Source organism: Apodemus sylvaticus, chromosome 5, assembly GCF_947179515.1.
Source record: "Apodemus sylvaticus chromosome 5, mApoSyl1.1, whole genome shotgun sequence".
Taxonomy (NCBI): Eukaryota; Metazoa; Chordata; class Mammalia; order Rodentia; family Muridae; genus Apodemus; species Apodemus sylvaticus.
The window spans coordinates 101769631-101790457 of NC_067476.1; the positions used below are offsets into that span (position 1 = coordinate 101769631).

General features: G+C 46.5%; 1 protein-coding gene across 1 annotated transcript; it reads right to left on the reverse strand.

The window, feature by feature from the left end:
• Positions 1-103: 103 nt before the first annotated feature.
• Rmdn3 (regulator of microtubule dynamics 3) lies at positions 104-20126 on the reverse strand. Its single transcript, XM_052183258.1, has 13 exons — positions 20016-20126; positions 19510-19703; positions 17062-17254; positions 16563-16706; positions 10445-10730; positions 9534-9636; positions 5866-5926; positions 3127-3202; positions 2928-3005; positions 2215-2313; positions 1912-1965; positions 1407-1487; positions 104-839 (listed from the first exon to the last, which is right to left on the reverse strand). The coding sequence occupies exons 2-13, from the start codon at positions 19694-19696 to the stop codon at positions 789-791; spliced, it is 1413 nt and encodes a 470-aa protein (XP_052039218.1). The 5' UTR covers positions 19697-19703; positions 20016-20126; the 3' UTR covers positions 104-788.
• Between the last annotated feature and the right edge of the window lie 701 nt (positions 20127-20827).

Below are 20827 nucleotides of genomic sequence, written 5' to 3' on the forward strand. Positions count from 1 at the left end.
ACACATACGAATGTCTCAGTGTTTGATGAGCTGTTTTTTGTTATCAATTTCCTCTGGAAGGAAGAGGAACTCTGAAGTTGTCAAAAATAACAGAAACAGAAAATATCCTTCTAATCAAATGTAGTTTATTTCAAATTTGTACCAAAAAATATTCCAGGCACCTCTTCAAATAGATCACTTTCAAAATATATTTCTAGACCCTTTGCCAGTGCTGTCATCCCAAAAGCTGTCAGAACCCGAGATGCTGTAGTCCAGCCCTCACCCAGGAATACAGGTAGTGCGTACAGTACAGGAGGGCGGTACCTGTGCTGGCTCCTTTTGTCCTCATAGGCAGGGTGTGACATTAAAGGACAACAAATGTGCTGAATATTAGCAAAAAAAGATTCCAGGTCCTTTGCTTTGTAGCCGAGGCTCTTTGAAGCTCATCTACCTCACTGTCAGTTGGAAGACGGTTCTGCTACTTCCTTCTCAGCCCTTGGCCTTCCCAGCTGTGTCCACACTAAACCCTATGGCTATACTGTCTTGATTTTCCAAGAATTCACTTAAGAGGGAGGAAAGCAGAAACCTTAGCTGCAAGTACATCCCCAATTTAAATTAAGATAGGAGATTAGAATAAATTAACTGATAACATAAGAAGTTGAGGGATGGTGGTGGTAGCAGTCAGATCTCCAGAAGCCGGGACATCTTGTTTGGTTTCCTGAACCCAGTGGGAGTCACAAGGGAAAAAAGCAACTTGATTTTCTTTTTCACATTTAAGTAGTAGCCCGCAAGTAATTGAAATGTGATTATTATCCTAAAATTACTTCCAATTCTTCCAGGTCTTTTTGGAAAGCTGAATCCTAGGATACAAAGAAAACAAATCTAGTGCAGAATCAAGAATTAAGTTTTTCTCAAATCACTAGAAGTTGACAAGGGACTCTTCTACTGAGCTGTTACCAGTCTTCCTAACTTTCCCATGATCGCTTAGAGTCTATGCAATCTGTCTCCTCCCTTGGGAGAGATGCGTGTAGAACACTGCACAAAAAGGCCTCTGAGAAGATGTCAGTCAATAAAGCATTTGCCGTTTTAGGGTGTGAGTGCATTGAGCTCAGACCACACATAAAAGCCAAGTGTAGTAACAGCCATTGTGGCCAGTGCTATTAAGGGCAATAAGAAAACAGAATCCCCTAAAACTCTCTGGCCAGCTAGCTTGGCATGCATAGTGGCCAATAACAAAGAAACCGTGTCTCAAGGTGAAAGGCAAAAGCTGATACCCAAAGGTTGTCCTGACCACATGTGCCCAGGTCTTGCCACACAGTGTTACCACCTAGGTTGTATATTGATGTGATCCTAGCACTTGGGAGGATGTGGTCAGACAGAAGCCAGCCTACATTTTGAAACATTCTTTAAAAAAATTTTTTTTTTACCTCATTAGTGATGTCTGGCAGCTCCTGAGCCAACTTCATCCACTTTCTAGCGTCAGAGTTTTTTCCTAATTCTCTATAGCACTAAGAAAGAACAGTAAAAACTTAACAACAAAGAGATCAGAAAGGCCCATGTGTATGTACCCAGAAGCTGAGGATGATGGTGCTTTAATTCAGGAAACTTAAGCAGGTGGATCTCTTGCATTCTAAGCCAGCCTGATCTACATATCAAGACCTTGTCTCAAAAGTGAGATAGCAAAGAAAAGATATGGTGGTTTACACCTATAACCTAAACATTTAGGAAGCAGGGGCAAGAGGATTGCTGTGAGGTAACAGTTGTCTGAGCTATTGGGACTCTGGTTACTAGCACACCACTCAATATTAGCTCTCAAAAATAGGAACTTAGTGGTATAGATGGCTCAGTGGCAGAGCATAGACTGTAATCCTCAGTGTTAAGAAAATCCCATAAATACTATAAGTATTTATCTATGTTAAAGGTGAAATTTACCTTAGAAATATATACTCGTCCAGCTTTTGAAAACCCTGGCTGTAGTTCTTCAACCTGGAAAAAGAAAATTACTTTATTAAGAGATTCATAAATTCAAGTTGAAGTGTCGGTACTAGAAAGCTCTATATAATAATCACAAGATTAATTTATTATGTCTGGGAATTAGTATTTTTTTAAACTCAATATAATGCTCATTTTCCCTGAAGGTAAATATAGAATTATACCCAACTAGGAAACACGTCTTCCCCATCTAGGGTCCCAGGAATAAGACACTGTAGCTTCCACCCATCCTTCCCTTAATACCTTAAGGAAACTCTGCAGTGCATCCTGTACAGTGGCACTAAGGGGGCTTTCAAACAAGGCTGTAGCCGTTTTTTTTTCCAACCAGCTCAAGTGAGAAACCTGCCATCAAAAAAAATGAAGGTGTGAATTACCATGCGCTTGTAATCCTAACACTCTAGAGGCAGGAGAAATCAGTTCGCAGATAGAATGGGGCTATGTGAAATCCCATCTCCAAAAACAGTTTCAGGCTACCAGGCCTGCTCAGCAATATAAGGCTGCCAACCCTAGACCTGAGCAGTGCTCATAGTTTGAGGAGAGAATCAACTTCCTTAGGTGTCCTCTGACTTCCACATGCTCCCATGGTCTGTGTACACCCACACATACACAAGCACATATATATACACACAAATGTACATAGAGTTTCTTGGATTGGAACACGTAACTTTAGTAGCCGGGGGCCTAGCACATGTGACTTAGATTTAGTCGCCAGTACTATTAAAGTTTGCTTGGGAATGGTAAATACAAAATGTTCCGCATTAAACGAAGTCTAGAAGTATCATTCACCTGTAATCGCAGCCCCTAGGCTAAAGCAGAAAAATCACAAGTTCAAGGTTCTAGGCTACATACAACAGGGTCATCTACCAACAACAGGGGCAGTTCAGACCTGGGAAGAATGTGAAGACTTTGCTGGAGATGGGTGACAGGAACATCTTGGGCCTTAACCTGCAGCTCACCTGGTAGCACCACCTGCCAAGAAGAAAGTGACCCCTGGGGTCCTCAGGCTGAAGTTCGATGGCTTTGTCCACATGTTCCTGAGGAGGAAATACAAACTAACATCAAACCTAGCATTGTTGAGAAAAAAGCAGCAAAGCACTGAGGCTGTGGGAAAGCCAGCCTAGGGAGCAAGGAACCGGAAGAGAAGCCTGTCCTCACCTTGAAGCTAAAGCCACTCTGGATGCGCTTCGAGATGCCCTCATGCTCAGCCAGCTGACCACAAAGCACTGCATACCTAAGGGGGGAAGCAGCAAGCTCAGGGGCAGGGACGAGACGATCAGTGCAGAGAGTGTGTATCGCCAAGTGGAGGGACACTTCCACTCCTCTTACGCACAATTTCTCTGTACATAATTCTCTCTGCTTAGACTCATGGTATCAGGTAATACTTAGTGGTAGGTAGGCTTAATTCTCCAAAGTAACTCTAGGTGTTTTGGGTTTTTTGGTTTTTTTGTTCTGTTTTTTTTTTTTTTTTAAATGCCCTTTCTCTCCTTAGCCACCCTGAGTAAATCTTGCTTTTATATTAGAACATTTAGTCAGGTGAGATAGCACATTTCAGTAATCACACCACTCGTAAAAGATTGTCTCAAGTATAGCAAGTACCAAACTAGCAAGAACTACCATAGCAAAACCTCTGTATAAAACAAAACAACAAGGTCTTCACCTGGATCTTTAAATGTCCCTATTTCCATAGACCAGTCACAAGTTTCATTCTAACTTGGAAACATAGATTATAGCTTAGTGATCTGCCATCATGTGAGGCTCTGAAAAGTTGGCATCAAACTACAAGAAGAATACTACCTTCTGGATGTGTGCACATTAAGACATCTCTAGTTTAAAAAACATACAGATAGCCAGACGGCGGTGGTGCACGCCTTTAATCCCAGCACTTGGGAAGCAGAGGCAGGTGGATTTCTGAGTTCGAGGCCAGCCTGGTCTACAGAGTGAGCTCCAGAATAGCCAGGGCTACACAGAGAAACCCTGTCTTAGGGAAAAAACAAACAAAAAGAACATACAGATAGTGTATTATTAGGTAGGAAGAATTATGTTCTCAGCATGGTCAAATAAGATGTTTAAGGATCTTTGTTAACTTGGGAACCAATGGAAAGGAGGAGAAAGGTCTATTTTAGCCCTTCCCCCCACATCCTCTCTGCTAGGAGAACAAATCAGTCTTTGTCTTTTTGGGGCTGGGAAGTGTAGCTCAGGGGTAAATTACGTATTTGCCTAGCAAATGTAAGATCTTTGCTTAGTGACAAGTGCCATTTGAAAAGCCAGGCACTTTCCACTTTTTTTTTTTTTACTTTTTGTAAAAAAAGTATCCAACCTTTACAAGATCTTTGTATGTTTGTCTGTGTATAGCTATGTGCATATGAGCACATGTCCACTGAGGTATCAGATTGCTTGAGCTGGAGTTACAGTCAGTCATGAGCCACATGATTCGGGAGCTGGGAACTGAAGTGGAATCTTCTGGAAGAGCACTATGTGCTTCTAACCACTGAACTCTCTCTCTCTCTCTAGCCCTGGAGTGTCTGCAGACACATTCCATGACACACAGTGTGGAGGCCAGTTCTCCTTCCACCGTTGACATGTATTCTGAGGGTGAAACAGGTCTCCAGGCTTGCCCTGCAAGTGCTTTTATCTACTTCAGCCGTCTCACTACCCCCAAAACAAACCTTTAAGGACAACTGAATTCAGAGGTAGGATGAACTCACTGTACAAGGCCCTGATTTCAGTCCCCAGCACCACACGAACATAGACACCAGAAGACCTTACAACCTGAGCTCTCCCACAGTACTCAGTACAGTGGATATTTGTGCCCACGGCTCTTCTTCATATATTTGCTAAATATTTTGGGGATAGGGGGTTGTATTGGACACTTATAGGGGCTCATTTCCAAACTGCTGTTCTTTTATTTTATTTTTATTTTCAAGACAGGGTTTCTCTGTGTAGCCCTGGCTGTCCTGGAACTCACTCTGTAGACCAGGCTGGCCTCGAACTCAGAAATCTGCCTGCCTCTTCCTCCCAAGTGCTGAGATTAAAGGTGTGTGCCACCACTGCCCGGCCAAACTGCTGTTCCTTAGGACTAGGCTTTCATTCTTGAGAGCCCAGGGAAAGCAATGGTACCTAGAAAGTTACCTGGCTTCTGAGCAGAACCTTTGCACGGAAAGTTTCAGCCATAGATGGAAAAACACAGCCTCTCAGCTTACATCTGAGGGTAGAGATTTGAAAAGCAGAGGACAGTGGAAGAAGAATGAACCTTTTTAAAAAACCAAGACAGATGCTGGAATCAGGGCCCAAGACATGAGGCTTTGGCACATGCCTGTTGGCAGAATGTGTCTCCTAGAGACCACAAAAGAACTCACTGTGAGAGTCTTTTGGGTTTGTTTTTGTGTGGTACTGAGTATGGAACCCAGGGCCTTATGTGTGTGAGGCAAAGATTCTACCACTGCACTATACTCTCAAGCCAATAAGCTAGTAAGTCAATTGTTGAACTTCCTGAGTATAAGCTCACATCTTTTTCTCATGCAAACCAAGCAAAGAAGCCAGTGTCTGCCACCAGCAAAGGATCACAGCTAGGGAAAGAGCTTTTGCAGGACAGGAAATGCAAGTTATCCCAGCTTCCCTGGAGAGCAGAGAACCAAGGCTGTGGCCAGAGTGACTCTTGAAAAGATATTCAACCCTCTTAGCCACAGCAGAATAGAGCTTGTATTTTTCCTTTGCTTTACTCTCCAAAGCACAGCTCCCAGATGGGATCGCTGACTAGGATTTAGTGAGGCCTGCAGAAATTCAGAATAGTGCTCCCCCCTTCCTGGGAGCAATTGCTCTTGAAGCAATTGCCTCTCGCCAGGGTAAAGAAAAGGGTCTACTCTGGCTCTTCCTAAAACTTCAGGATATTATTACCACAGGTGGCTTGCAGCACTCTCATCTCCGTTCTTCAGAGCAGCCTCTGCTTCTTCTTTTCCTGGAAGACAGGTAGACCCAGAGTAAATACCCGCCGGAGCACCACCACAAGCGACAGTCCAGGAAACATGAATGACTTCTTTGATTGCATTCTCTCTACCAGCATGAGCCTGAGCTATCTCTGTGTTCATTTTTGTTTTGAGGTTTGGGCTTCCCCCATGTAGCTCAGACTGGCCCTGAACTTGAGATTCTGCTCCAAGAACTGAGATTACATATGAGCAGCTGTGCCTGGCTCCAACCCACCATCTTTTTATTCCTACTTGATATTCTTGAAGTCAATTTTTGCATTTCAAATATGAAAAAGGAACCAACAGAAACTGTCTCCAACAGACTGTATTCTGAAAAGACTAAACTGGCTTAGGGATGTTTATGTATCACTGAGATTGTATATATTGTTTATATTTTATTCATAAAAGTATTTGTGGTTTGATAAAAATCCTTTGTTTTGTTATCAAGACAGGGTTTCTCTGCGTAGCCCTGGATGTCCTGGAACTCACTCTGTAGACCAGGCTGGCCCTGAACACAGATCTACTTGCCTCTGCCTCCAAAGTGCAGATTAAAGGTGGTATGTGCTACCATCACCAAGCTAATAAAATTATTTAAAAAGCCAGTGGAGGCAGCAAAAGCCTGTAATCCAAGCATTCAGAGACTGAGGCAGAAAGGCATAAATTTGAGGTTACTCTGGACTCCGCATCAAAACTGTCTTCTAAAAAAGGTGGGGGGGGGGGGGTTGGGGGAGGGGGAGGGGGGGGAGGTTTGTGAGCAGGGCGGTGGTGACGCACGCCTTTAATCCCAGCACTTGGGAGGCAGAAGCAGGTGGATTTCTGAGTTCGAGGCCAGCCTGGTCTACAGAGTGAGTTCCAGGACAGCCAGGGCTACACAGAGAAACCCTGTCTCAAAAAAACTAAAACCAAACCAAAAAAAAAAAAAAGGTTGGGGGTGGCTGGAGAGATGGCTCAGTGACTAAGGGCACTGGCTGGCTGCTCTTCTGGAGGACCCAAGTTCAATATTCCTAGCACCCACATGGCACCACATGGCAGCTCACAACTGTCTGTACGTCTGTACTCAGGTTCCAGGGGATCCATCATCCTCATACAGACAAACATGTAGGCAAAACACCTATCAGTGCACATAAAAATAAGTAAACCATGTTTTAAAATGTCTGGAAGATCTGTAGGATCAGGGCTGGTGGCTAAGAGGATGGTGTGCTTGCTGTGTAAGTGTGAGGACTGAAGTTTGGGTTCCCAGCATCCATGTCCTAGATGGACACAGCAGTCTGTAATCCCAGCACTTGGGAGACAGAGATGGGATCCACACCCAAACTCTCATGAGGAAAGAGAAAGAAAATTGGAAAGAAACACAAATATAAACTGGGTGGTAATGGTGGTGCCCGCCTTTTAGTCTCTGCACTTAGGAGGCGAAGGCAAGTAGGCCAACCTGGTCTACAGAATAAGCTCCAGGACAGTCAAGGCTACACAGAGAAACCCTGTGATGAAATATAAAAAAGAAAAGCAAATATAATTGTATGTAAGCTAAAGAAATTAAAATTACATCCAATGGTGTCAACAGTCTCACATTAGAAGGGAGTCTTACAGAACAACAAAGCTTATTTAGACTCCCAAGGGAGGGACAAGATGGTTCAGTGGATTAAGGCACTTGCTGCCAAGGTTGACAACTTGAGTTCTATTCCCTTAAATTGTCTTCTAATAACCACATGTACACCGTAGCATACATGCCTACAAATAAACTTCCCAGTGGAGCAAATGCCTGTAATCCCAGATCTCAGAAGGTTAAAGCAGGAGGATCACAAGTTCCCTGGGCCATATCATAAGACTCTATCAAAAAATAAATAAGTAAAAAATAAATAAAAAACCTGCTTTATAGGAAAGTGGCTACCCATGATCATTTGGCTTGTTCTATCTTGGATTTATATTAAAACACTGTCTGGGTGCAGTAATGTGTGCCTGTAATCTGGGCACTGAGAGGCAGAGGAGAGGATCAGGAGCTCGAGCCTAGTGTGAGATGATGTCTCAAAGACAAACAAAAGCCTCAGCTGTTGTAAGACAGAGAGGTATCTTATGTTGATGAGCACTGGCAGGTCTGCCAGAGCCAGGAGATGATGGTGCATATGTGTCAATAAAATCATGACAGGTAATAGAAAAATCCAAAAAAAGGTGTGGGTTGGATCATTAATCCATCCTCGTCACAAGATCTTCATGGAAAACTGAAGGGCCTAGCTGGCCTGGAGCTCACTATGTACACCAAGCTGATCGTACACTTGCCATGGCCTCCCCAGTGCTGAGGTCACAGCCATGTGTTACCATATCCAGCTCAGACTTTTAATAAGAATAAAGTCCAGTGGGCAGCGGGGAAAGATGGTCAAAGGAAATCCTTTGAGTTGTTGGTGCCAAATGATCAAACTTCAGGACAAATGCTCATCAGAACCATCACCTAAAATCTAAGAAGTAAATCTCTAAAGTCTAGGCATATTTTGCCTACAGATATGTCTGTGCGCCACATGTGTGTCATGCCCGAAAAGGCCACCAGAGGACATCTGATCCCCTGCAACTGGAGTTACAATCGTTGAGCCACCATGTGGGTGCTGCAAACTGATCCTAGGACCACTGGAAGAGCAGCCAGTCTTAACTACTGAGTCATCTCTTTAACACCACAGCATTTTCCCTGAGTGTAGTGGTGCAGCCCTCAGGGATAGAGGCAGAAGAAAAGGACTGCTAATAAAGTTGGAGGCCAGCCCAGTCTATGTAGCCAGTTTCAGAGCAGTTAAACCTGTCTCCAAGAATTTTATTTTTAAGGCAGGGTGGTCTCATATATGAAGTTGAGGCTGGCCTAAATCCTCCTAAATGCTGGGTACTGGTATATGCTACCAACACCTAGCTGAAAGCAGAAACTTTTGAAGAGAAAAACTAAGTAATAACTGAACCTGAAACTCACAGTGTAACTTAGGCTGCCTTGCACTTACAGCAGTCTTCCTGCCTTAACCCCCGAGAATTGGGATTGTGGTGTGAGCTGCCACACCCAGGCTATCTTTTTTTTTTTTTTTTAAAGTTCTAAATTCTCTCACTTTATGTCTGACAAGGCAGTTCAATTGGATTCTAGCTTCCAAAACAGAGCCCTAGGAAACAGACTAACTAAATGGATCCTGGAGACTTATAGAAGCCAGCAACAATCTCCCAAACTGCTTCTCTTAGGTGCTCGCACACATACTACACTCGGTCTCAGAGTCTCTGCCCTGCCAACTCCTAAGCAGCAGGCAAACGCTTCCTCTGATTAAGATATGGCACCCCTTCTTTCTGGTTGGGAAGTCAAAGCAAAGACCGATGTGACCATGGCATAAACATTAAATAGGACAAGCACCTATGCTACTCGGTCAGTATGAAGAGCAGAAAAGCGGACTGTGCTTTTAAGGTATCTCAAAAACCTTATCTGCAGAGGAAGCAAAGGGCCCTGGAAGGGGGTTTGTCCCTGCTGAGTAACTATACTATTCCTGTCCTGACAGATCTTGCGGTTCCCCTGGGCCTCAAGCAAATGGGCCAGCTGTATCTGCAGTCAGCTGGTTACACTCCCATCGGGTACCTGTCAGCATTTACCATTTAGGGCATATGACTTCTTCTCGCTTTCCTCCTCAGTAAGCTCAGACATGTCACTGTAGGCCCTGGCCAGGCGCCACAGAAAGTCTTGTCGGCTTCCATACTACAGACCAAAAAGGAATAAATGAGTCTCCTCCGTCATGAAGAAACACTATTGTTGTTTCCAAGACAGTGGTATAATCACTGACATCAGGCAGTTAACTGAAGACTGATAGCTTGCACAATCACAGGGTAAGAACATATTGGTCTCCTAATAATACCAGGAGGAAAGGTCAACTCCAAAATATGAAACACAGCAAAAGAAGTTTAGGCTGACATGAAATTGTTTACTACAGAGGAAAATTCTGCTAGGCACGGTGGCAGGCACCTTTAATACCAGCACTCAAGAAGCAGAGGAAGGTGGATCTGTAGGAGTCTGAGGCCAACTAGGGCTACTTAGTTAAACCTGCCTCAAGGGGTGGAGGGTGGTGTCTAATTTAAGGGGGAATTTACATAATAAGTTCGGCTAGTGAGCCAGAGGGAATAGTTGAATGACCTACACAATGTCACTTGAAATAGAAATTTCAAATAGGGCAGGCAGATTCAGCTCTCAAGGAAAACTGAAGGAACAGGTGTGGTGGAGTTGGGGCAGGCACCAGTGTTCCAGTCCTTTCCACCCCAACCCCACCCCAGTAGAGAGGCTAGACTCCCTGGAACTGTACAGGAGGCAGAAACCATGCAAGAGGCTACAGTAAGCAGCCCAATAGCTTCAGGGCCTCTTTGGGAAAGGATAAGCTACCTAGCAGACCCGTGCAGAAGCAGCCTTCTCACCCCTATCTCCTTTCCCTGTTGCTTTGTTGGGTTAGAAACCCCACGGGTGGGTCTGTCTTCATCCCCTGGGAGGGTCAGGTTCCAGGGAGGGGCAGTCTCACCGCCAGCTTATTGTTGAGCAGCAGCTGGAAGCCTTCCCGCTTGCTCTGCGCACTGCCCCGGTGCAGCTCATCGGCCTGCTGCAGGACCAGCTGCACATCCTCTAGGCCCGAGGAGTCACCATCCTCCAAGGCAGCCAACACCGGGCTGGAAGCTGCCTCCATGTCAAGGTCCAGAGAGTCCTTCCTCCCCATCCTCACAGTCTCGCAGCTCACTTCATCCTCAGCGTCCCCACTCTCCTTGTCAGAGTCCCTCTCATAGTCCGACTCCGCGTTGGCTGTTGTATAACTGGCAGAGAATTAAGGGACAGGGTTAAAGAAGGGGATTACTTGGATCAAAACTAGGGTTTGGCCCGGCAGTGGTGGCACACACCTGTAATCCAAGCACTTGGGAGGCAGAGGCAGGTGGATTTCTGAGTTCGAGGCCAGCCTGGTCTACACAGAGAAACCTTGTCTTGGGGGAAAAAACAAACAAACAAACAAACAAAAAACCAAAAACAAACAAAAAAGCTAGGGTTTGTTCTCCAGCCACAGAAGAAGGACTGTTCAGCATTGTCCATTGAGACAGATCATTTCTTATATAAGGGCAAAAACTAGTCTTCAAGCGAATGCTGGAACTATAAGCTAGGGAAATAAATGATCAGAGAAGAAGTTTCCAGGCAGCCAGGTGCTGTGTGCTAGTCAGGGTTGAATATAAAATCCCTCTGTTTAGCTACTACTCCAACTGCAGAAAACAAGGGAAGACAATGTTTTAGAGCTAGGGATTTGATAATCCTCCTTCTCAACACATCTGCCAGGAGCTTCCTGCGTGGGAGCCTGCCTCTGAGGCAGAAGCAACACCCACACAGTTCTCCAATTTCTTTTCTCAATTGTGAACCTGTGACCAAGTCTACAATCAACCCTCAGTGGCAGGAGAGGGAGCCGGGGAAGGTGAAGAGCAGAGAGTCACTTGGAAGATGCAAGCACCCTCTAGAATAACTTCTCCGGGGCTGCTAGAAGCCAGGCGGTTTCTAGGAGCCAAGACCACAGAGGAAGCCAAGTGTCTTAGTTCTCTGTCCACAAGCCGCTTCAAACTGATAGTTAAATCATACAAGAAATGGGCCAAGCCGAGCGGTGGTGGCGCACACCTGTAATCCCAGCACTCTGGGAGGCAAAGACAGGCGGATTTCTGAGTTCGAGGCCAGCCTGGTCTACAGAGTGAGTTCCAGGACAGCCAGGACTACACAGAGAAACCCTGTCTCGAAAAAAAAACCAAATCAAAAAAAAAAAAAAAAAAAAAAAAAAAAAAAAAAACCCAAAAATGGGCCAGGGACCAGAAACAGACACGAACCTCCCCGGAGTGAAGAATAAAGGCAGGTTCCCTGTGGTCAACAGAAATCAAACAAGAAAAAGAGTCCCTGCCCACAAGAGACAGCCTAACATCTGCTCAAATGCTGTAGGCAAAAACACTGTCATCTAGAGAGCCTCATGAGGAGGCTCCAGAGGGCAACAGAAGGTAGATGGTTGGAGCCCCAGTCTAAGCATGTGCCTCCTGCTGTTTAGAGCAACTTCTATCTGAAAAGCATTCAAAGATCAGTTACAAGAACCTGCATGAGCTAGGCAATAGTGGCTTTAATCCCAGTTCAAGAACAGCCTGGTCTACAGATTGAGTTGCAGGACAGCCAGCGCTACACGGATTAAACCTTATCTTGAAAATCACCACAAAAATGCATGATATTTAAAGATCATCCTAGTGTCTGTCCTCCTAGGAGTTTGCAGTAAGAACTTGGAGACTAAAGGACCAGAACAAGGAAAAGTACCAGACTTCATAACCAATCTGAGTTCTGAGGAATGAGGCGATATAAGAGCAAGCTAGAGAAATCCAGCTGAGCTTAGACAAAAACCTGCCCAAGTGAGAAAATCAAGCCATGGTCTCCACCCTGCCTGGCCAGGGCCAAAGTAAAGTAGGTAATGCAACTGCTGTGGACAGCTTGAAATCTCCTCATTTTTCTTTGCTACAAGAGGAGAGCTAAGCTGAGGGAGTTCAAATAGTAGATTGTACCTCCAGCTCTCCCAGGATGCACTGCTCTGGCTCTGTCGCCTTTTCCCTGAGGCTCAAAGGCCAGAACTCTGAATAGCCAAGCAGCTAAAGAGGAGAGAAGGGACCTTGCCACCACCTGGGGGAGAGCAAACAGAGCCCAAGAAGCAGGAAGGCTAACAGGGAGAGCTTTGCACCTCAGCCCTGCCTCAAGTCCTATCCACCAAGCTCAAGCCCCACATCACAGCAACAACGATGGCTTTTAAGAGCCTGAAAAGAGAATTGCTATGCACCAGGGTTCTTCACACTATTTAAGACATCCCCTTGCCTTCTACCTCCAGTCTTTGTGGAAACCTACCAGACAGGGTTTCACTGGTTGCCATGCCCCAAGGCTTTTGAGATAAGCAAGAGAAACAGTTCCCACCGAGAGCTGATGAATTAAAGACACCGGCCGGCTCAGTCTAAGTATTCTAAACTAGCCTCAAATACTGTAATTCTATGCTGGCCTTGAACTTCTGGTCCTCCTGCCTCAGACTCGAGTGCTAAATTACCAGCATGCACCACCATATTTGGCTGACCCTACAAGTCTGTATAATTTCTTTAAATCATCATCAGTTAAGAGGACTGTGGTAAGCCAGGCCGTGGTGGCGCACACCTGTAATCCCAGCACTCTGGGAGGCAGAGGCAGGCGGATTTCTGAGTTCGAGGCCAGCCTGGTCTACAGAGTGAGTTCCAGGACAGCCAGGGCTACACAGAGAAACCCTGTCTCGCAAAAACCAAATCAAAAAAAAAATAAATAAATAAAAATAAAAATAAAAACCCCAAAAAATAGTAAAAGCAAACAAATGATCTGAGTTTTACATTTTCAGCTTGAGAAAAGCTCTCCTTCTGTTCTTCCCTCTTAAAAAGGTCAGCCAGGGCCTAGAGAGATGGCTCAGTGGTTAAGAATACTTACTGCCCTTGCAGAAAAACTAGGTTTGGTTCCCAACATCCACAAGATGTCTCACACCCATCCAATAGCTCCAATTCCAGGGGAGCTGATGCTCTTTTACCTCTGCAGCAGGCAGCAGGCACACAAACAGTGTGCATACACACATGCGAAGAAAGCATTCATACACATAAAATAAATCTTAAAAACGTCTATGCTCAGTTGGAGAGACGGCTCAGCAGTTAAAAACTCTTAACTGTACTTGCAGAAGATCTTGTTCGGTTTCCAGCACTCACAGAGCAGCTCACAACCTCCTGAAATCCAGTTCTGAGGGGTCCAGTGCCTTCCTTCTAATCTACACTGGCTCCTGTATGTGGTGCACAGAAATGCACATAGCCACAAACACACACATAAATACCAAGGCTGGAAAAAGGTTCAGTGGGGCTGGAGGACGGTTCAACTGGTAAGAGTGCTTGCTGCAAAATCATGAGGACCTCAGTTCAAGTCCCCAGAAGCCAGATGGCTTGTGTCCCTGCAACCCATGCTATGGAAGGCAAAGATAGGAAGCTCACTGGGACTTGCTAGCCACCAGCCTAGCCCCAAGCCCAGCAGACCCTGTCTGGAGGAAGTAAAGCAAAAGTGATGAAACAGAACGCCCTTAGTCCTCCTCTAGCCTCCAGGTACACACGTATACATAGATCATACACATGAGAAATAAAATGCCACCATCGGTCTCCATCCAAGTGATCGAGTTCATCAGGCTGTGTAAGCATGACCTTAGTCCCAGCACTATCAGTTCTTTCTTTGCAACCCAAATGTGTTAATTTTGTCCCCTCCCCTAACATGGGCTAAGGACGCACCTCCTGGCACAGCACTAGTAGGTAAACTGAAAAGACCAGTTCTATCTCAGCACTCAGGAGGCAGAGACAGGAGGCTCTCTGTGAGTTTGAGGCCAGCCTGGTCTACAGAATGAGTTCCAGGACAGGCAGGACTACATAATAAGACCCTATTTGAAAACAAAACAAAACAAAAACAAAAACCTTAGTTCTACTATCCGTCAAATCCAGAGACCCAGACAATAATAATAGTAAACAAGGACTGTTGAGCTACTACAACATTCAGCTTGTTTGGGCTGGGGTACTTACTCATTAAGAGGCTGTGCAGAACGTATGTGAAGCCCTGAGTTCAATCCTTGGCACCAACAAATAACTTACTTCAAGAGACACCTAAACAGAGATAAAATCTGCCGGGAAGCCAAGCAGTACTGGCGCGTGCCTTTAATCGGGAGGCAGAGACAGGTGAAGCTCTGAGGCCATCCTGGTGAAAAGCTCGAGTTCCAGGAGAGCCAGGGCTACATAGAGAAACCCTGTCTCAGGGGAAAAAATCTTCCATTAAAGACCAATGGCAGGACATGAAAATGGAGAGTAAATGTATTCTTAATCTTTGTAGGAAAGCCAAATGAAGGGTTGGGGATGTAACCTCAAGGCAGAGCACTCGCTTAGCATATGGGAGGTTCAAGGGTTGATCCTCAACTTGAAGAGAAAAATAGGAGGAAGCAAGAGAAAATAGCAGCCCTAAACAAGCCCACACAACGACTGCTGCTGCAGGCCTTTCCCGCGCAGTGAGCTGAGGCATCCGTGTCAACACCAATGACTGCCAGGGCTACATGGCACATATGTGCCTGCAGAAGCCCTATGTGCCCTGAAGACCATGCCACTCCTCAGATCACAGGTAAGCCAGCTTGTTAGGACAGAGGGATTTCCAGGAGCCTGGCTAAGTCTGAGCTGGACGTTGTGTAACTGCTCTGAGTCAAAAGCTCAAGTTCTCCATCTGAGGAACAGGAGAACCTGTACACAGGACTATCATGAGTATGAAGTGAAAAAATACCACTAAGGTGCTTACCACACTATCTGAGGAAGTAAAATCTAAATGGTAGCTAGTGTTACAAGGGATGCCTGTAAAAGACACGAGTCTGCTCAAGAGCCTGCCTCACTTGGAGCTGCCTGCCACAGGCATGCTCTGGTGAACTCAGCCACTCTGACCTGACGCCGTCACGAGTATCTGACATGTCTATTCCTTAAGGAGAAACAAAGGTCAACAGAGGTCACCCAGTGGGAAAACCAGCCTCTAAGTCATCCAGCTCTGCTGCGTGACTGGCACCAGCACCACATACACAGATGCTGCCACCAAGGATATCAGACTGTCCTTGAGACCAATGCTTCAGAAAGTTGCTTTGGTTTAAAAGTAAAAAGCCCTGACCAGACTTGAGAGAGACTGTTCTGCTTGCTGCTGCCCTACTTCATGGTAAATCCTCTTATCAGATCTGCTGAGCACTTGAGAGTCACCTCGGGGCGTCCAGAGGCAAGAGTGAGTGGGCCAGACACCCTGAGAGGAGCGCAAGAGCACAATGCCTGAGGAAGGGAGCACAGGACAGGCCTACAGATCAGACACACCCTGCTCGGCCGCTCAAGGAAAGAAGAAATGAAGTTCTCAAACACTTGTGATGACCCAGGAAAATGCCCTTAAAAATGGAGTGAAAAGGAGAGCCCCTAGGCTGAGGAGAGGCTTAGCGTGGAAGAGCACTTGCTGCTCTTGCAGAGGACCCAAGTTCAGGCCCCAGAACACACAATGCTGTTGAGGACAATCTGTGACTATGGTTCCCGGGACCTAGCGCCCACTTCCAGGCTCTGCAGGCAGCAGAGATACAAGCAATGCACTTGCAAACACATGGGCAAAATATAAACGTAAAATAAAAGGTGTTTTTAAAAACAATATTAAAAAAGTCAACTCATAAAAATAACAGACGTGTACCAAAACCACACTAGCAGTCCCATGTCGGGTCTGAATGACACAAACGGGGAAGCTGTTTCTATCCAGTCATATCACAACTTTTCAAAAATTACTTACAGCACTGTGTTTTAAATTTTTTTTTTTTTTTTTTTGGATTTTTTTTTTTTTCCGAGACAGGGTTTCTCTGTATAGTCCTGGCTGTCCAGGAACTCACTCTGTAGACCAGGCTGGCCTCGAACTCAGAAATCCATCTGCCTCTACCTCCCAGAGTGCTGGGATTACAGGCGTGCGCCACCACCGCCTGGCCTGTGTTTAAGATTTTGATATAGTGTTTGGACAAGGACAGTGCGGCTGGACCCACACTCCCTCCAGGACAGACAACTCACCCTCCTTCGCTCTCTGCATCTGTGAGTGCCGCCCCCGAAGAGGCGGTGAAGTAGACAGAACTGGAGCCAGTGGAGTCGCTCCTCTCCCTGGAGAAAGGGAACCTGCGCCGCCGAGCCACCCTCTGGTTCTCTTCGATATGAGATCTGGGAAACAGGCACCAACCCAGAGTGCACATTAGGACTCACACAGCCTGTCTTTTCCTCACTCCCCCCTCATTAAAGGATCAAGAGAGGAGAAAATTCTGAGTCTTTGCTCTCAGGAGAGTAAGGGCAGTGCCCGGCTACCTCCTGAGACTAAACTAGGAAGAAGAGAGGCTGAGCTGCCTAAATAGGCCAAAGGGGCACAGGGGAGCAACGATGGTTAACCAGGGAAAAGAAGGAACCAGATGTATAGCCTCCTCCACCCTATGTTAGCAGCTATAGGATGGGCTTGTTTAGACCTACAAAGAGCAGAATGCGCTCCCGCTGACCAGCCACACCAGTGATGTGCAGCACTCACCGGACCTCCCCAACAATCTGCCCGGCCAGTCCTTGCAGGCTTCTCTGAAGCTCCTCCACCTCCCGCCGCAGCGCCATAAGACTGGTCAGCACAAAGTCCAGGCGGTCCAGCACCTTCTCCTGTCCTTCCTGTGGGAGGCTGGGCAGCACAGCAGCATCTCCAGCCTCACCTGGGATAGCCCGCAACTGTGCCACTGAAGCAAGGGGAACAGGAGATGGATACCCGTGAGATAGAATGAGGAGAAAAAACAAAACCTAGAATTCCAGAGCACTTGCTTCTCTTGTTTTGTTTGTTTGTTTTTTTTGTTTTTATGTATATTGGTGTTTTCCCCACATGTGTGAAGGAGTTGGATCCCTGGTTACAGACAGTTGTGAGCTGCCATGTGGGTTCTGGGAATTGAACCCAGACCCTCTGGAAGAGCATTTAGTGCTCTTAACCACTGAGCTATCTGTCCAGCCCTCTTGTTCTGCTTTTTTGAGACAGGGTCTATGTGTAACTCCAGGTGTCCTGGAACTATGTAGGTTTAAAGGCATGAGACATGCTGGGCCATTTGCTTCTCCTGGAGTTGAATTCACAGAAAAGAATTCGAGCCTCTGGGAGTATACATTTCACAGCTAAGTCACAGTCAAGTCACTATTCAGAAAAAAAAGGAAGCAAACATAAAAACCTGGACCAACGAGATGACTCAGTGGGCAAAAGTACTTGCTGCTGAGACTGACAACCTATGTTCAATGCACAAACCCACGTGGCACTTGGGAGGGAGGGGACCAGCTCTGTACACAGAGGCACTGTGGCATGCTTACACACTGGTGTGTCTACACCACACGAGGGAACCAGCTCCTGTACACAGAGGCACTGTGGCACGCTTACACACTGGTGTGTCTACACCACACACACAGACAATCTTTAAGGCCACAGTCTCTAAAGAAAAACTATCTGCTTGGAGAACCTTTAGAACACAGTAGTGCAAAATGCCTGCAAGGGTGTGGTACTTAGAAGGCAGGGCAGCTGCTCTGCTGGAGTCATAGAAAACCTTTGGCCAGGAGTGGTGGCCTCAGAGGTGGAGGCAGGAGGGTCAGGAGTTCAAGACTAGCTTCAGCTAAACAGTGTTTGAGGCTACCTAAGCTATGTGAAGCCCTGTCTCAAAAATACAAAGAGGAAAAAAAATCTCTGGCATTATAGTGCTAAATACCAGGTAGTCAATACCAACTACCCAGTAAAACAAAAACTGGGTTTGTTCAAATCCTGATCTCTAAACAAATAGTAACTGCCTCTCTTGAGGCTATAATTAATATCATCAGAGCAGAGCAAAGAAGAGAATGAACAGTCATCAAGAAAAGATCCATGGGGAAAAACTGGCCAAACTCCATAAGAATAACAGTTACCAAGATGAATCTGCTCAACCTGAACTGAGCGTGGATGAATTAGGAACTTGGTAGACATTTAAAGAAACTGGACTGGAATATACAATATGAAACTCAAGAAGGAGGATCCCATGGAGCAGACGTGCATATATCCCTTGTTAAAAGAAATCCAGACCAGCAGTGCTCAGGGTACAGCAAGGAAGATTCTTAGAATGTGTAGGCTTTCTCCCATCCTCAGGGGAGGCCAGACCACTACTAAAAAATTACAAATGAGCAAAGTACAAGTGACAGGAGGAAGCCAGGTCACTGGCCGTGCCACGTTACAGCTGTTATCAAATGCTGACAGCTGCAACCTAGGGTGATAAGTCTGCAGAAGCTCTTGCAGAACTAACATTTCCAGTTAGCTCTGAATCAGAGGATATATGAGCGAACAGTGGTCAGAGAAAACATTTTTAATCAGCATAGAACCAATGGGGGCTACAGGAGCCTCTGTTACCCAAATAAGGGGAGGGATTCGAAGCCCCAGCTGCTTTGCTTAAATGACTTAATTTCATCTGTCACTGCTGGCTTTCAAACATTTGACTTCAGTTGCATGAGTGTGCTCTCAGCCCATGCTGTGGGAAGTACACTGGACCGGATGACCAGGTCCAGTTTTGCCACTTACTCTGTAACAACCTTGAGAAAGTTACACAATCCCTGTGAATTTTTCTCCATAAAAGGATTTTTAAAACTTGGATTACTCTACAAACACCCTTCATGTCTGGATACATATATTCACGCCACCAGAACTTTTAATTCCAATGAAATTATTTCTTATTCCTTCTTTCACCCTTCCTCTGCCTAACACACCCCTCACCCAGCACTTCTCAAATGCCCTCGGTACACATTCATGAGCATGACCAGAACTAAAAGTGAAAGCTACAGTCTTCTTGCATCAAGCATTCCAGGAATCGGAGGAAAGGGCACAGCTTTCCTTTTCGATAAGTTTTTCTAAAACTCTGCCTTTCCACAGAACTGCCAACCTGCTCTGCGAAAGATAGCCCGAGCCCCAGTGTCATCAGTAAGTAATGACCTGTGCTCTTACCCTGGCGTCCACGCTCTGAAGCCTGCGCATAGTCCAGGGAGTTGGGCAGGCTGTGGCTCCGGCCATGGCGCTGGGTCCGTTTCCATCGCTGGCTGTAAAGGACGCACAGGAATCCAAGGCCGGCGGCAGTACCAAGTAACAGTCCCAACCCGGCGCGGGAGCCGCCCAGGGCCCCTAATCTAGACATAGTGTACCTGCAGTCGGCGTAAGAAACAGGAGCGAAACAGGAGCGAACCAAGAGAGTCATGAGGCCGGTCCTCCACCCCCGAGGCAGAACCCGTTAGCCACGGCCTCACCCAGGTCCGGCCCTCGGGTGCCGCAGCCCCCGGCGCAGACGGACGCCCTGCCAAGATCCAACGCGCCCCTGCCCCGTGCAGTCCGGCTTCTGTGCCCCTGGCCTCCTGACACCCTGTACATGGCAGCCTCACAGCCGGCTGCACAACCTCGGCCTTCCGGCGCCCCCCGAAGCCACGCAGGCCCGCAGGAGACCAACTCCAGACCCTTACCCAGCAGCCAGCCACCATGGCAGCAGCAGACACCTCGGCTTCACGCTGTCAATGATCTTGACGTCTTTAATGCGTGCCACCTGCCCCGTGCACGGTGAGGCGCGCGTGGAGATGACGCACAAGGCTCTGCCTCCCACCCGGGTTCTGTGGGCGGGGCTACGTCGGCAGTTAGCGGCTGTTCGGGTACCGGAGCTGGCGAAGGCGCATCGGGGTAGTGTCCGACCCTGCTGGGTGGACTTTACCCTGCCGTGGGTCCCCCGGTGCTGCTCCCAGAATGTGCTCCGCAAATCTCACGCTGCCTATACCTGAAGGACGCCACCCACCCCCCACACACACACCTTTTCTTAACAGTCTTTATTTTCGACTGAGGCCTCTACCGATTTTCTTGTCAAACCCTAAACAACAGCGCCACTGCCAAATGAAATTAGAGTAAATTGTTGGTATCGCAAGATGTCTCTACATCTCTGGGACTTCTACCAGCTTTCAAAGATCTGCTTCAAGCCAGGGCCGCTGGACCAGGAAGATCATTGCGAATTCGAACCTAGCCAGGACTGTGTAGTCTACAGCGCAGGCTCCAGGACAGCCAGAGCTACACAGAGAAACCGGGTCTGATACATACCATTTCTGCTATCTTTGTCTTGTTTGTTGCTGCTTTATTGACTCAGGGGATCACTATATAGCCCAGAGTGGCCTCCAAGGTCTTACAAATGCTATGCAAATACTGTGTCACTGAACCACAAAACCAATCTTTTTTTTTTTCTTTTTCTTTTTTTTGGGGGGGTGGGGGAGGAGGCAGGGGGTACTTTTAAATT